The sequence below is a fragment of the Balaenoptera physalus genome (assembly GCF_965194825.1).
Source record: "Balaenoptera physalus genome assembly, chromosome: 10".
Lineage (NCBI taxonomy): Eukaryota > Metazoa > Chordata > Mammalia > Artiodactyla > Balaenopteridae > Balaenoptera > Balaenoptera physalus.
In genome coordinates this window covers 88,554,126-88,569,094 of record NC_138889.1, presented here as the reverse complement: position 1 = coordinate 88,569,094, position 14,969 = coordinate 88,554,126, and the positions used below count along the sequence as shown (strand labels likewise).

The 14,969-nt window shown below is 44.4% G+C and overlaps 1 protein-coding gene and 1 long non-coding RNA gene across 3 annotated transcripts in view; both read left to right on the top strand.

The window, feature by feature from the left end:
* Positions 1 to 14,083, top strand: part of CD59 (CD59 molecule (CD59 blood group)) — an 18,205-nt gene extending 4,122 nt beyond the window's left edge. For both annotated transcript variants that reach the window (XM_082410651.1, XM_082410652.1), the window contains exons 2-4: positions 2,131 to 2,215; positions 5,743 to 5,844; positions 12,538 to 14,083. In XM_082410651.1, coding sequence (XP_082266777.1) covers positions 2,149 to 2,215; positions 5,743 to 5,844; positions 12,538 to 12,740 — 372 coding nt within the window. In that variant the 5' untranslated portion in view covers positions 2,131 to 2,148 and the 3' untranslated portion in view covers positions 12,741 to 14,083. The remainder of the gene's footprint in view (positions 1 to 2,130; positions 2,216 to 5,742; positions 5,845 to 12,537) is intronic.
* Positions 1 to 14,969, top strand: part of LOC309636906 — a 382,209-nt gene that overhangs the window by 182,533 nt on the left and 184,707 nt on the right. The window lies entirely within an intron of this gene.

Below are 14,969 nucleotides of genomic sequence, written 5' to 3'. Positions count from 1 at the left end.
AGCTGAGTGTGTGAATCATGCTTTCTACCCAGAAGCCCCCCGAGCGTGAGGAACCGCAGGCAGGGGCCTGGGCAGGGCGGCTTGGGGGGGTGGCGCGGGAACGCTGTGATTCTCTCCCTTGACCCATCTGGCTCCCGGCAGAGGACATTGCAGGGGCGTCAGGTGCTGGCAGGAGGGGCTGGGGCCTCTCCCTGAGCTATTAGGATGCAGAGACCTCGCTGCCTCCATCTCTCAGGCTCAGGGAACAAGAGAGCCTGGAGAGGCCGACAGTCTGACCGGGAGGTATGGACGTGCCTGACTTCGGGCAGGAAGTCTGGTGTGGTCAGGAAGGAAGTCCAGGGTGAGGTAGGAAGCGGTGACAGCCACCACTTTTCTGTGACTGTCAAGCACATAGTTAACTTGTCTTATCTCACCTCAACCTCCTGGTGTGGGAAAGCGCCCATGCACCTGCCCCTTGTTATAGGTGAGGAGAATGAGCTCGGTAGCCGTGGCAGAGCCAGACCTTGTGTCCAGGTCTTTGCCAGCCTAGAGTCTGAGTTTCTGACCACTGGCCTCGGGCAGCCTCAGGTCCTCACCGCGCAGGGGTGCTGTGGGCAGCTACGCCCCGGGAGGGTCAGCCCGGTGGCGGGGGGCATTAGTAGGCTGTGGTAGGCGTTGCAGGTGCCAGAGGAAGTGGGGGTATTCAACCTGTAAAGAAAGGCCAGGCCCAGTTAGATTTTCTTCCCACCCTCCCACATGTCAGCAGGCGACCTGTCTCTCTCCCGGGCGTGGCTTACTCAATGGCGTCTTCTTTGGGCAATGCCAGGCCCCTGCCCTGTTCGCTTCCCAGTTCTCCCCTGGCCTTCCTCAGCCAACTCCTAAGCGTCACGTGACCTTCAAAGGTGTGAGAGATGCCATTTCCAACCCAGAGGAGGGCAGGGCCCACCCACCGAGAGCCCGTCTGTCTACCGGGCAGAAGTCCTGGCCTGTGCGGCCCAGGAGGATAGAATGTGGAGCCGCCCTGGTTTGGAGCAGCTGCTGCCTCCTTGTTGGAGGATGGGCTCAGGGAAGTCGGGGTAGGGTCGGGAGACTCCTTAGATCTACTGCTCCTGATTCGGACTTAGGCAAGTTAAAAACCTCCCTGTGGGACTTCCCTGGTGGTCCAGTGGTTAAGACCTCACCTTCCAACGCAGAGGGTGTGGGTTCGATCCCTGGTCCTGGAGCTAAGATCCCGCATGCCTCGGGGCCAAAAAAAACCAAAACATAAAACAGAAGCAATATTGTAACAAATTCAATAAAGACTTTAAAAATGGTCCACATCAAAATCTTTAAAAAACAAATAATGAAGTCTAAAAAAAAAAAAACCTCCCTGTGTCTTGGCCTCCTGCTCGGGTAAAAGGAGGGTTCAAGGTGTTTCAGCCCTCCCCTCTTCTCCCCTGATGCTCACTGCCACACATCCAGGTATTAATGTAATGGGGACTTGTCATCAGAGGTACCTGGAACCCCTCCTTACTTTTCCAGAGTGATGAGGAGGAGGTGGGGAGCCAGAGCTTCTGTGCACGCTAAGCCTTTGCCTCCTGTTCTGCCGCTGAATGCACGCTGGTGCCCTCCAGGGTTACCCCTTCCATCTGATGCACTTAGTGGCGTGGCCTGGAGAAGTGGCCCTCGCTGGGCTCAGGCTTAGTTCAGCCAGCAGCTGGGGGTGGGGCCTCGCAGGTGCTGCATTACGTACTTTGTTCATATTCTCATTTGAGTCAGCGACCCTGAAGGGGAAGATAGTGCTGTCCCACTGCTCAGTCGTGAACACTGAGGCTCAGAGGAACTGAATTTATTCAAGGGTGCACGGCTACTGTAGGTGAGAGCTGGGGTGGGCCCGGCGTGCTTTGACTCCCTGCAGCTGCCCCTCCCACCAGGCCCAGCAGCATTTCTTCAGTAAGCCGAGGTCTCAGCCGGGGAGGGACCAAGCCCTGCCCCCACCACCTGAGAGCACCGTCGGTTCATTGCACCCAGCCCCGAGGCTCCCTGCTTTCTTGGTCTGCTCACTCCTTCCCATGTTTCCTGAAAGCCCCCAGGCCTTCCAGCTCTTGGTTTCTGAGATACCCGGCAATCACCTGTTGGTTCATGACAATGCTTTGTGTTCCTTCCTTCCAGAACCTGTAGCCGGTCACAATGGGAAGCAAAGGAGGGTTCGTCTTGCTCGGGCTCCTGTTCAGCCTGGCTGTCCTCTGCCATGTAGGTGAGTGGTCCAGAGGGACATGGATCTGGATCATGTAGGCCGCCTTGGCCCTTAACTTTTTCTTAGGCCTCGGGAAGACCAAGCTGATGCCACAGACCTCAGGCGGGGCTTCAGTTCTTTCGCCATTGGTGTTACAGGTCCAGGGTGGCGTGACCGCTCCTTCCTGTGTTACGGCCCTACCCTGAGTGGAGCACCTTCCTCAGTTACAGTTCATCCTGGGTGACAGAGCTGCTTTTGTGGGGAGCGATTACACCGAGCTGCTTAAGTTTCAGCCCACTCACCGCCAGCCGCTGGGGCTACCGATGGATGCCATCTTCAGAGTGCTGAGCTGAGCCGCCCGCCCTGGGCTTCTCCCACGTGATGCAGCTGCTGCTTATAGCATTCACGTGCCAATCACTGTTCTCAGCATTTTACATGTATTTACTTATTTAATCCTCATGTCCACCCTGTGGAGCAGGGACTATTTTTATTGCCATTTTACAGGTGACAAGACTGAGGCCCAAAGAGATTAAATAACTTGTAAAATATCACACCAAAGTGGTGCAGCCAGAATTTGAACCCAAATAAGCCTGGCACCAGAGTGTCTGCCCCAGCTCCTTCACGGGGCCACCCCTCCCTGCCTTCTGGAGATCCTCGTTACCTCTGTAACAGTAGGAACACCTGTGTTACTTGCTTTGCTTCCTTATGAACATCAAAGGTCATTTTCTGCCTATGTCATGTTGGTACTACTAATTGTTATTTATTTTTGAGGGATGGGGACGGGAGGCAGAAAAGGAAGTAGCCACGCGATGGGCACTACAGAGGCATCTGCATGTTGGAACATGTCTTAGAGCTTGTAGCTTTAGTAGCTCCCATGTGGTGAATGCTTACTAGGGCCTGTACCGGACCCTGGCTCATTTAACCCTTCCAGCCATCCTGTAAGGACTCAGTACTATTACGCCCATGTTAACAGTTGAGGAAACTGAAGCAAAGAACAAAGGAGCCCAAGGACACGTTTGAACAAATTTTCCCTCTCTGAGAAAAGACAGAAGTCACAACCCCCCTCCCTCCCCACGTCTGTTGATTGTAGTCATGGAGGTTTGTAACGTGGTTCGCTATGTTACAACATACATTATTGTCTTAATTCTTCTACCCAGTGAATTTTCTGTAGTAAGAATAGCCTGGTCATACCTGCTTTCCAGCAGTCTACATTTGTTTATGGAGCAGGCTTGGGTTTGGTGCTGTTAGCTGTTCTGTAACAGGTCTCGGGGGCACTTAGGTCTTTCGTGAGGGAGTCGGAGTGTGAAGAAGATCCCCTCCACCCCGGTTAAGTAGCTAGAATATCAAACAGCCACTGACTTATTGCTTGCCCCTGACCTGGTCTCCGCCATAATTGGTCCTGGTTTTTTCTCTTTCCCACTCAGGACAATTAGAAGAACATCACAGTAAATAAACCAAGCGTGGGCTTCAGAACTGATCGCCTGGGTGTGAATCCCAGTTCTCCTCTTAGTAGCCATGTGACTTTTGACAAGTTAGTTAACATCTTAGTCTTAGTTTTCTCTTGAAAAATGGGGATGGAGATCCTTGAGCCTGCCTCTTATAGCAATTCTCTGAAGATTGAAAGTTTAGGTATTTGAACACTGTGTTAGCTGTGAATATTTCTGCCTCACAGAAGTTCCAAAGGTGAGCTCTCTTTCCTCTGTCTGAAGGTTTGACGTGGCCATTTAAGATGTTATAGGGACTTCCCTGGTGGCGCAGTGGTTAAGAATCCACCTGCCAATGCAGGTGACACAGGTTCGAGCCCTGGTCTGGGAAGATCCCGCATGCCGCAGAGCAACTAAGCCTGTGCACCATAACTACTGAGCCTGCACTCTAGAGCCCACGAACCACAACTGCTGAGCCCATGTGCCATAACTACTGAAGCCCGCGTGCCTAGAGCCCGTGCTCCACAACAAGAGAAGCCACTGCAATGAGAAGCCTGCGCACCACAACAGAGTAGCCCCCGCTCACCGCAACTAGAGAAAGCCAGCCTGCAGCAGTGAAGACCCAACGCAGCAAAAAATAAATAAATTAATTAATTTTTTAAAAAAAGATGTTATAGAGAGCTTCACTCCTGTCTGTGCTCAGGAAGTGAGAAGCCACTTTCTTCTGGCCTTCTGAGAATTCCTCTCCCTGGTGATGAACCTAGACTTTGGCCTTAGAACTAAAAGTCAGCTCTTGGGTTCTAAAACCCACATTTCGTCTTGGTTTAACCATGCCATTCTTCTATGAGATTTTACATATTTCATCTTTGAAAATGTCTTTTCACACCGATAGGTACTTCCAAATACTGATTACGTGGCAGAAGCCATGTGGCTGGAAGAAGGTGATCTCTTATTATAGAAAAGAGTATGTCTACATGAATCAGGAAAACTTGCTTCCAACTCTTCCCATCACAAATGTGGAATATGCCTCATCTTTTTCCATCACCATTGTTATAAAAAACAGAGAAGGGAAAATAATCCAGTGAAACTTGAAGTCTAGCCACCAAAGATGAATCCTAAGAACATGAGTGGGAGGGTTAGTCATTTTTCAAATTGGGGAACCAGAGGCATTTGCTTCTGATATAAGTTGACCCTCGTGTTCAGTGTCACTGTGCATGTCTTCCCACCCACGTGGGTTTAAAGTGTATGGCTGCCGCCTGCCCCTTGACTGTGTTTGCTTCTGGCGATGGGTCAGTCCCTCAGCAGGGAACAGCTGCAGTGAGGACGCCTTATCCCAGAGGCCATCAGACTTGTTCTGCCGAGGTCCACGTAGTAAATATTTCAGGCTTTGCAGGCCAAGGGACAAAAATCAAGGATATGATGTAGGCTTTTATATAAATAAGAGAGAAAACAAATTTCTCCAAGTTTTTAATTGACAGAATTCAAAAATTTAATAATTGAGTACAATTATTTATAATACAGATCTACTAATGAGAAGAATGGAATTCTTTCTGGGAGAATAACATTTTGCTTACTTGGGATTCAAAAGTTAGTGTTCCCCATCATCAAATTGGTTGCAAATGTTCATCTGTTAATACTGATCTGTAATGAGATTTCATGCATTTCATCTTGGAGCATGTCTTTTCACACAGATAGGTACTGCCAAATCCTGATATCAGTCCGTGAGAATGTTATGTGATAGAGCATATTCATTGCTTGGAAGCAATGAATTTATAGAATTCTGTTAGTTTATCCTCTTAATGGATTCCTTTTAATATGTCATTGCATTGCAGATTAATCACTTCCGGTTGAAAGTAGGAGAAAGCTTCTCAATTGCACAGTTAAGTGGATTTTGAAATCTGGAAACTCCCTTTGCACTTGCCTCAGGGTCCAAAACACTGCTGCTGGAACTGTAGTTTGAGCTTGGAAAAATATATCTACTGCAGATATATGTGGGAAGGAAGCCCACTCTGAGTTGCTGACCTCTGACCCACACTAATGGAGATGGTGGGCTTGCTTCTGCTGCCAGGAGGGTGAGTCATTGCTGGTCTACCAGGTGCTGACGGGCATTCTTCCTGATCCTAGGTCACAGCCTGGAGTGCTACAACTGTGTTAACCCAGCTAATGGCTGCACTACGGCCGTCAATTGTTCACATAACCAAGATACTTGTCTCATCGTTAAAGCCGGTAAGAGCCTCCCCCTCCCCCTCTTCCTGAGTGTAATGGGATGAAGAGGGCCTGGGAAAAGATCTGGGCCACTCTCATTCTTGTTAGACTCGTATTCAACAAGTAATAGCTACCATTTAATAGCACCAGTGGTGTGCGGCACTAAGCACTTTCCATTTGTTTTTTTATTTAATATTTCCCATCTACTGCTCGGGGTAATATTTGATTCCCGTTTGGTAAATGAGGAAACTGAGACTCAGATTAAGCAACAGACTAAGGTCAAGGAACCAGCTCAGGATCTGAACATGGGAATCCATCTAATTCCAACACTTGTGCTCTTAACAGCAACACTGGCTGCCTCCCAAACTTTTGAGAGCCTGCCCTGTGCCAGAGCCTGAGCTAGGAGCTCGGGGTACAAAGATGAAGAAAGGAGACGATGAAAATTGTGAAAGAGGCCTGTGTAGCTATTACAGATGTCTTTATTTATACCCGTGTCTCATTCCGTGGGGGATTTAATACATACAGAGTCCTGAGGGGACTCACGCTGAGCTCAAAGGACAAGTAGGAAGTAAGAGGACTAAGAGAGGAAGGGTGTTCCCAAGAAAGGCAACAGTAGGTGCCAAGGCTTGGTGGCCTCAGAGAACAAGGCACTCATGGGCTTAGGGTAGGGAACTGTCAACATTGACAAGTTTTGTCAAATCTGCATTTTCCAAATTGGTTAGACTATGGAATCGCTTCCTCCATAAATCCTATTAAAATGGAATTTAGGAAATGGTGGAGAGAGGCAAGAAACCAGCAAAGGCATGACCTCTGCTCTTGCTGGGTGTGGTTCTGGATTGAATCAATGTGTGGAAATGATACTGGTGAGGAGTGGCTGTTTCAGGATCTGCTCAGTTAGTGTACAAGGTAAACCCCCTGACTTCCATCTCTAAGAGATAAAAGTAAAAATACCCTTCAAGTTAGTTCACTCCTACCCTCTATGTAAATTCTTCCCAGTGGCCACCTCAAGGAATGCTAAGCACATCAGGTAAACTCATAAAAGCCTTGGGAGAACCACATGTTCAGAAAAACCTGATAGAAAGGAGGAGGAGTTTCACTTCCCCAGAAAGGAAAAATCCCTCAATAAGTAAGAACAAATTAGAATTATCCTGTCTAAAGAACAGGAGTATCTCATAATTTTGATATAAACTCCTGGAATGCAGCTCAGATTCCAAGGCCTGCATGTAAGGTCCTTGATTCTGTAGGGGACAGTTCCTCTGCCTCACCTGGAGGACTGTATTAATTGATTGTTAATGTAGAAAGCATAGTGAGGCCCCCAGAGAGAATAGTCATTCACTCCACAAATATTTGAGCACCAATTATCTATGAACACAGAAACCTACTTCTTAACCCTGATTGTCTGTGTCTCGTAGACCCCCACTACAAAAAGTATAATTTCCAAATGAGAGAATAAAGGCAATATTATGTGTAGAATAAGTATTAGATTATCAGTTAGAAGCTTTGAGCTCTGATCTCTGTCTTGCCACCAGTAAGTTCTTCCTGCCTCTGTTTTTTATTGATGAAGTGGGTGTGTCAGATGGTAGAGGTGGAGAGAAGGAAAGAGGGAAGTAGAGTAGACTAGGAAACAAATCCCATTGTTTCCTACCTGAATGGTTAAACTTTCATTTTAGTTGTTTTCCAACATTATTGAAGTATAATTGACAAATACAAACTGTGTATATTTAAGGTGTACAACATGGCGATTTGATATACATATACATTGTGAAATGATTACCGCAATCAGTCTAATTAACACATCCACCCCCTCACATTGTAACCTTTCTGTGTGTGATGAGAACACTTAAGATCTACTCTGTTAGCAGATTGCAAGTAGACAATACAGCCTTGTTAACCACAATCATAATGCTGTACATTAGATTCCCCAGAATTTACTCATCTTATAATGAACTGTTATGCTTTGTAAAAATGATTAATGTCAACAATGAGGCACGTCTATTAGAATGGCCAAAGTCTAAAACACTGACAACCCCAAATGCTGGCGAGGATGTGGAGCCACAGGAGCGCTCATTCATTGCTGGAAGGAGTATAAATTGGTACACAGTTTGGCAGTTTCTTACAAAACTAAACGTACTCTCACCATAAGATTCAACAGTTGCATTCCTTGATATTTACCTAAACGAGTCAAAAAATTATGTCCACTCAAAAACCTACACATGGATGTTTATAGCAGCTTTATTCATAATTACCCAAACTTGGAAGCAACCAAGATGTCCTTCAGTAGATGAATGGATAAATAAATGGTGGTACACATTTTGGCAGTTTCTTACAAAACTAAACGTACTCTCACCATAAGATTCAACAGTTGCATTCCTTGATATTTACCTAAACGAGTCAAAAAATTATGTCCACTCAAAAACCTACACATGGATGTTTATAGCAGCTTTATTCATAATTACCCAAACTTGGAAGCAACCAAGATGTCCTTCAGTAGATGAATGGATAAATAAATGGTGGTACATCCAGAGAATGGACTAAAAAGAAATGAAGTATCAAACCATGGAGAGACATGAAGGAAACTTAAATATGTATTACTGAATGAAAGAAGCCACTCTGGGAAAGCTACATTGTTATGATTCCAACTATGTGATGTTTTGGAAAGGGCAAAACGAAGGAGATAATAAAAAGGTCAGTGGCTGCCCGGGGTTAAGTGGGGGAGGAGGGAGGGATGAATAGGTGGAGCACAGGATTTTTCGGGCAACGAAGCTAGGACTCTGTGTGATACTGTAATGATGGACATATGTCATACATTTGTCAAACCCCATAGAATGTACAACACCCAGAGTGCACCCAAATGTAAATTATGGACTTTGGGTGATGATCATGAGTCCATGTAGGTTCATCAGTTGGCAACAAATGTACTGGTGGGAGATGTTGATAGTGAGGGAGGTTGTTTGGGGTGGAGGTGGGGCTGTCGGGGGCTCTATGGGAACTGTGTACTTTCCGCTCAATTTCGCTGTGAATCTAAAACTACCCTCAAGTATAAAATCTATTTTTTTAAGGATAATGTGAATCTTAAATAGTTTTCTTCTTCTCATGAACATAGGTCCCCAAACTTCAGCTAGACATGTGGTAACAGCAGTTCTTGAAATATAGATATTCAGACCTTACAGTAAGGCAGATAGTAACAGAACATCTAAATGCCCCTCTGACTCTGATTGACATCAGCCTGGGAGAGGCGAGGCACACTGTCATAAACACGAATCAAAGGCCAGGCATACATTGGAGAAATTATTTAATTAATCTAGCCGCATTTTCACCCCAGCTGTGAAATGGGAATACTTTTCTCCTGGGGTCAGTGGGGCAGTTAGTGAAGAAATGTGCGTGATAGTGCTGTGCAGATTCAGTCTAGAAGAGAGACAGATGGGCGCTACTTCAGCCACTATTTACTGGCGTCCTGGCTAGGTCCTGGAAATATAAACCATGTACTTAGAGTCTGGCAGAGCCTCTGATGACAGTGCCAAGCAATCATTTCTGTAATGGCCTTTCAAATAAGGGACACACTGAAGGATGCCTAAGGCAACTGGGGACTACTGCTTGGTAAAGGCAGACTCAAGGCAAATCTTCAAAGAGAGTGGGGAGGCTGTGCCTAGCAGAGAGAGAACCTTTAACATTCCGATGACTCTGTGATATGATCCACTTTTACTCGGGTGATTCTGATAGTGGCTTTGGTGAGAAGCTCACCGTTGAAGGTTGTTATGCAAATAAGTTCATTCAAGTAAAGTGCTTGGCTCACTGCAGGACACATAGTAAGTGATTAATTGGTAGCAATTATTAATAAATTACTATCTGCTCTCCCCAAGCTGTTAGGCTTCCCTAATCAACATTCTGGTGACTTTAATGCTTTCCCAGTTCCAAAGCCTGATTACTACTACATAAGACAGTAACTTATTAATGCTGTCCTATTCAACAGCATTCTTTAGTACAGTATTAGAAGCATCCACTTAAAATATTTATGATCCAAGCAGGTAGAGTCACTGGAACACTCCTATCTGGCCTCTGCCACTTGACCAAACTTCATTAAAATCCAGGCCAGACACTCATCTCCTCTGAGGGGGAGGACAGAACAGTTATACCTGCAGTTATAAACTTAGAAGTTTTGTTCTGAGCTGTGAATGAAATAGAATAAATTAGTTACTGGCCTTAAATAAGGAAATAGGCATCTGTATATTTTTCTTTCCAACACAGAAGAAAAGAAAATGATTCCAGGGCAGGGACCAACCTTCTATATCTGTGTGTCCCCAGCATCTAGCACAACTATCTTCTCTTCTCTCTCAACTCTCACTTTTTAAAAATATTTAACATAATTTTTCTAAATATTAAAAAATCACTATAAGCTAATTGGCATTGTATATTTTGGCCTGCATTTTCCTTTGTGTGTAAAAATTGGGACCATAATGGCACGTTCTTCTGGAAAATTTTCCTGCTTTACTGAAAAATCTAATGATTTTTAAAGGAAGTTTAAGCTATGTTTAAAATAAATTCATCCAGTGATTTTTTATTTTAAATCTCAATCTACAGAGAAATGTATAAATGAAAGATAGTCTTCTGTGAGGGTAACACTGTTAAATTACTTGGGAATCTTTTCAGAGAAAAGTAGTATACTCACCCTCACACATATACTTTATACAAACGGATCACATTCTACATATTGTTCTGCATCTAGGCTTTTTTCTATTGAGATATAATTCACATATCTCAGTTCCAAAGTACATTTTAAAGTGCACAATTCAGTGGCCTTTAGTATGTCCACAACTCTGTACAACTATCACCACTCATTTCAGAACATTATTATCACCCCGAAAGGAAACCCCATACCCATTAGCAGTCACTCCCTATTCTTCCCTCGCCCATACCCCGGCAGGGAGTACTAATCTACTTTCTGTCTCCATGGATTTGCCTATTCTGGACATTTAGATATAAATCGAACCATACAGTGTTGTGGTCCTTTGTGACTGGCTCCTTTCACTAGCATCATGTTTTTTTGTTTTTGTTTTCTTTTTAAAGTATATAATCTATTCTTTTTTTTAAATTTTTTATTCATTTATTTATTTTTGGCTGCATTGGGTCTTTGTTGCTGCTCGCGGGCTTTCTCTAGTTGCAGCGAGCGGGGGCTACTCTACGTTGCAATGCATGGGCTTCTTATTGCGGTGGCTTCTCTCATTGCAGAGCACAGGCCCTAGGCACATGGGCTTCAGTAGTTGTGGCTCGCGGGCTCTAGAGCACAGGCTCAGTAGTTGTGGTGCACGGGCTTAGTTGCTCCACGGCATGTGGGATCTTCCTGGACCAGGGATCGAACCCGTGTCCCCTGCATTGGCAGGCGGATTCTTAACCACTGCACCACCAGGGAAGTCCCTGAGCATAATGTTTCTAATGTTCACCCATGTTATTGGATATATCAGTACCTCATTCCTTTTTATGGCCAAATAATATTCCATTGAATGGATATACCACATTTTGCTTATGATTTACCAGTTAATGGACATATGGGTTGTTTCCACTTTTTAGCTGTTTTGATTAATGCTGCTATGAACATTCATGTGTAAGCATTTGTGTGAACATAGTTTTCAATTCTCTTGGGTAATATATTTACCTAGGAGTAGAATTACTAGGTCATATGGTAACTATTTTTAACCTTTTGAGGAAATGCCAGACTTTTCCAAGATACCTGCACCACTTTACGTTCCCACGAGCAATATTTGAGGGTTCCAATTTCTTCACTTCCTTGACACCACTTGTTATTTTCCAGTTTCTTGACTATAGCCCTCCTAGTAGGTGTGAATTTATCCTCATTGTGGTTTTGATTTGTATTTTCTTAATGGCTAATGATGTTGAGCATCTTTTCATGCACTTATTGGCCCTTTGTATATCTTTGGAGAAGTATCTATATCCTTTGCCCATTTTTTAATTGGGTTGTCTTTTTATTGTTGAGTTGTAAGAGTGTTTCATATATTCTGTATACTATACTCTTATTGGATATATGATTTGCAAACATTTTCTCACTTTTTGTGGGTTTTGTCTTTTTGATTTTTTAAAATAGTGTTCTTCGAAGCACAAAAGTTTAATTTTGTTTAAGTCCAATTTATCTATTTTTCTGCACTTAAAAAAAAAAACTCAAACTCCTCCCATGTCAATACACATGGTCCTGTGGCATTCCTTATCTGCATGGAACTTCGTTGTGTGGAACTCTACCTAATTTACTCAAATGCTTTTTTATTAACTGACTGTTTGTCTTTTAAGTTTCTTGCTGCTACAGATAGTAGTGCAGTGACCATTCTAGAGCATATACCTTTAACCTTTTTTCAAGTAACTTCATAGAGTAAATTCTAGAAGTGGGATTGCTGGATCAAAGAGGGCATGTGTTTAAAAATCTTGGTAATTCTCTCAAACATTAGTATGATTTCCTGTTGCCTTCCATATACACACAACTGTATTGGCTCTGGTGAGACTTTGCTTTTATGGAAAAGTTCCATTCAGAGCTGGATCATTATTTACTTAATTGTTCCCCTTTATAAGCTAACTGGGATACATATTTTTACCCAAATGTCTCTATTTCCCCAGGATAAGTTCTAAGAAGTAGAACTGAGAGTTCAAAGACAGGTGCAGAGTTTTACCTGCTTGATTGCTTATCTTTGTGTGTGTGTATTTCCCCCACAGTGCCAACAAAAACTTACTACCAGTGTTGGATGTTTGACCGTTGCAGTTTCGAAGCCATTGCGAAAGCCTTAGGGGAGAAGGAGCTTCAGTACCGCTGCTGCCAGGAGAACCTGTGTAACAAAAGTGATAGGACGAGTATATCAGGGAAAACAGCTCTGCTGGTCATCCTGCTGCTGGTGGCAGTCTGGAGCTTTTGTCTCTAAATCTACACCAGGAGGGCTTCTCCTAAATCTCCTGTTTCTGTATACTCCTTATTTCCCGTGCTGCTGCGTTCCAAAGGCTTTATATTTTCCAGCTGGATCCTGTTGGGAAAGACTAAAACTAGCTTGAGCAACTTAGATTAGAGAGAGGAACTCAGAGGGACTCTGAAGACCAGTTCTGTTGGCGGAGAAGACCTGTTTGAGGGAAAAAGTTTGAGTGAAGTGCATGTGATTTGAGTAAAGTTGCATGCTTCTTACTCTGCTCTTTGCAGTGACAGCTTGAGTATATTCTCTGCAGTCTTCAGCTATTTCCCTCTGGTTCCTTGGATGTAGTTAATGTGATCAGTACTTTTTTGGGTGACTGGGGCAGGGGGCTCCTTTTCAACAGTCTCTCACAAGGCATGCTTTATTCTCGTCTTTCATGGCCCCTGTATTGCCAGGTAGGCATGGTGCATGTTTCAGGTGTGGGCTGTCAGGGACAATGAGATTCTTAATGACTTGTATTCTCAGCTAGAAGGTGTCTGGCTGGGAAGGAGGTAAGCTTTCCAGATGGCAGGGCATGGAAGCACAAGGTCTATCTTTAGAGAAGTACCAGAGGCTGAAATCTGTGTTTTCTTCTGTCCCTAAATTTTGTATTGGCTTTGCTGTCTTTCACTAGAAAAACTCAGTAGCATAAGTTAATGGTGTGTTAAAACTATCCCTCCCACTCCCCGCCTTTTTTATTGGAATGGTAGGCTGTCTTAGCTTTGTCACACATGGTTAAAAACTAAACATTTGAATATTCTATGTTACATGTGACTTGCAGTTATTAAGTATGCTTATTTTAAATGTTACTGGTAGGAAAACTCTTCATATGTGTATGTATAATGCATGAATGGAAAAGGAGGAGCCTTTGGGGTTGCGATTTGAGATTTCCAAATGTCATCATAAACAGTAACAGGTCTGAAGGGATGTGTTTTACCTGCCGACATCCAGCCTGTTGGCTCCTAGCTGAGTCAGAACAGATAGTGTAAAATACATCTGTAAGGGCTGTTAGCGTAATCACGAATGCTGAGGCTTTCAGAAGCCTACCAGTTTCCTAAAATGTGATACACCCTTTCAGGATGACAAAGTTTTGCCTCTTTCTTGTGGGTACTGGTGAATAATTTAAGATCCAGTAGACTTAATGACATTTGTATGCTTACAATCTTGGCTGTATTTAACAGCATAGCCTGACTTTTGCCGATGAGAGTGGAATTTCTTGATTAACATTAAAAAAAAAACAAAAAAAACTCCTTGATTATGTGATCTGTTGGACAAACCAGAATGAACACTGCCTTTCTGAAAATAAAATCTCATCAAATGCATGAGTGTGGTGATTGGCTCAAAAGGATAACAACATAGGTGACATGCCCAATGGTAGCAACTGAAAGAAGAGATCTTGGACAGTACCAGATTTCTTCTGTTGATGCCATTACTTAAACATAGACCAATAGAGGCTTCCTCATCAAAACCTAGCATTATCTTGGTGCTCTGTGTTCCCTATTGGCTCAGAGCTTTTCCTTACATCATCTTTAATCTTCTGTTCAAAGACAAAATACTAGGTGTGACTCTTTCCTCAATAGAACTTTTTCTGCCCAAGAAAGTACTGACCATGCCCACAGCAAAGTGGCTCATTTCATACAGTACCTTTTAGTTCCAGGGAACAAGAACCAATTTTGACTCACTTAAGCAGAAAATGAATTTGGGGGAACTTTGAAAGGGCATTCAACCAGACTGCAAAAAACCAGTAGCTGGGGAGAGTTCCCTGGTGGTCTAGTGGTTAGGATTCAGTGCTTTCACTGTTGTGGCCCAAGTTCAATCCTGGGTCGGGGAACTGAGATCCTGCAAGCCATGCAGTAGAGCCAAAAAATTTAAAACATTAAAAAAAAGCCAGAGAGGAGGAGTCAATATGGTGGTGTGGGAAGATGCGGAGATAGCGTCTCCCCACAAACAGGGCATCTGCCGGCCGCTGGTGGGGACTCTGACCCCCAAGGAGATAGGAGGAACCCCAAAGTGAACCAGTAGGATGTAGGGGGACCAAGGGGGGAGGAGAAGTGGAGCAGACAAGATCAGCACCCCTGAGCCCAGGGAGATCAGGAGAGGCAGGTGGGAGGGACTCTCCGGGAAGAGCCGGAGAGGAGCAGAGGGCGATCGCCTGGCCCACTCGGGCAGGGGAGCCTGCTGAGCTCCCAAGCCACTTCCCTCCCATCC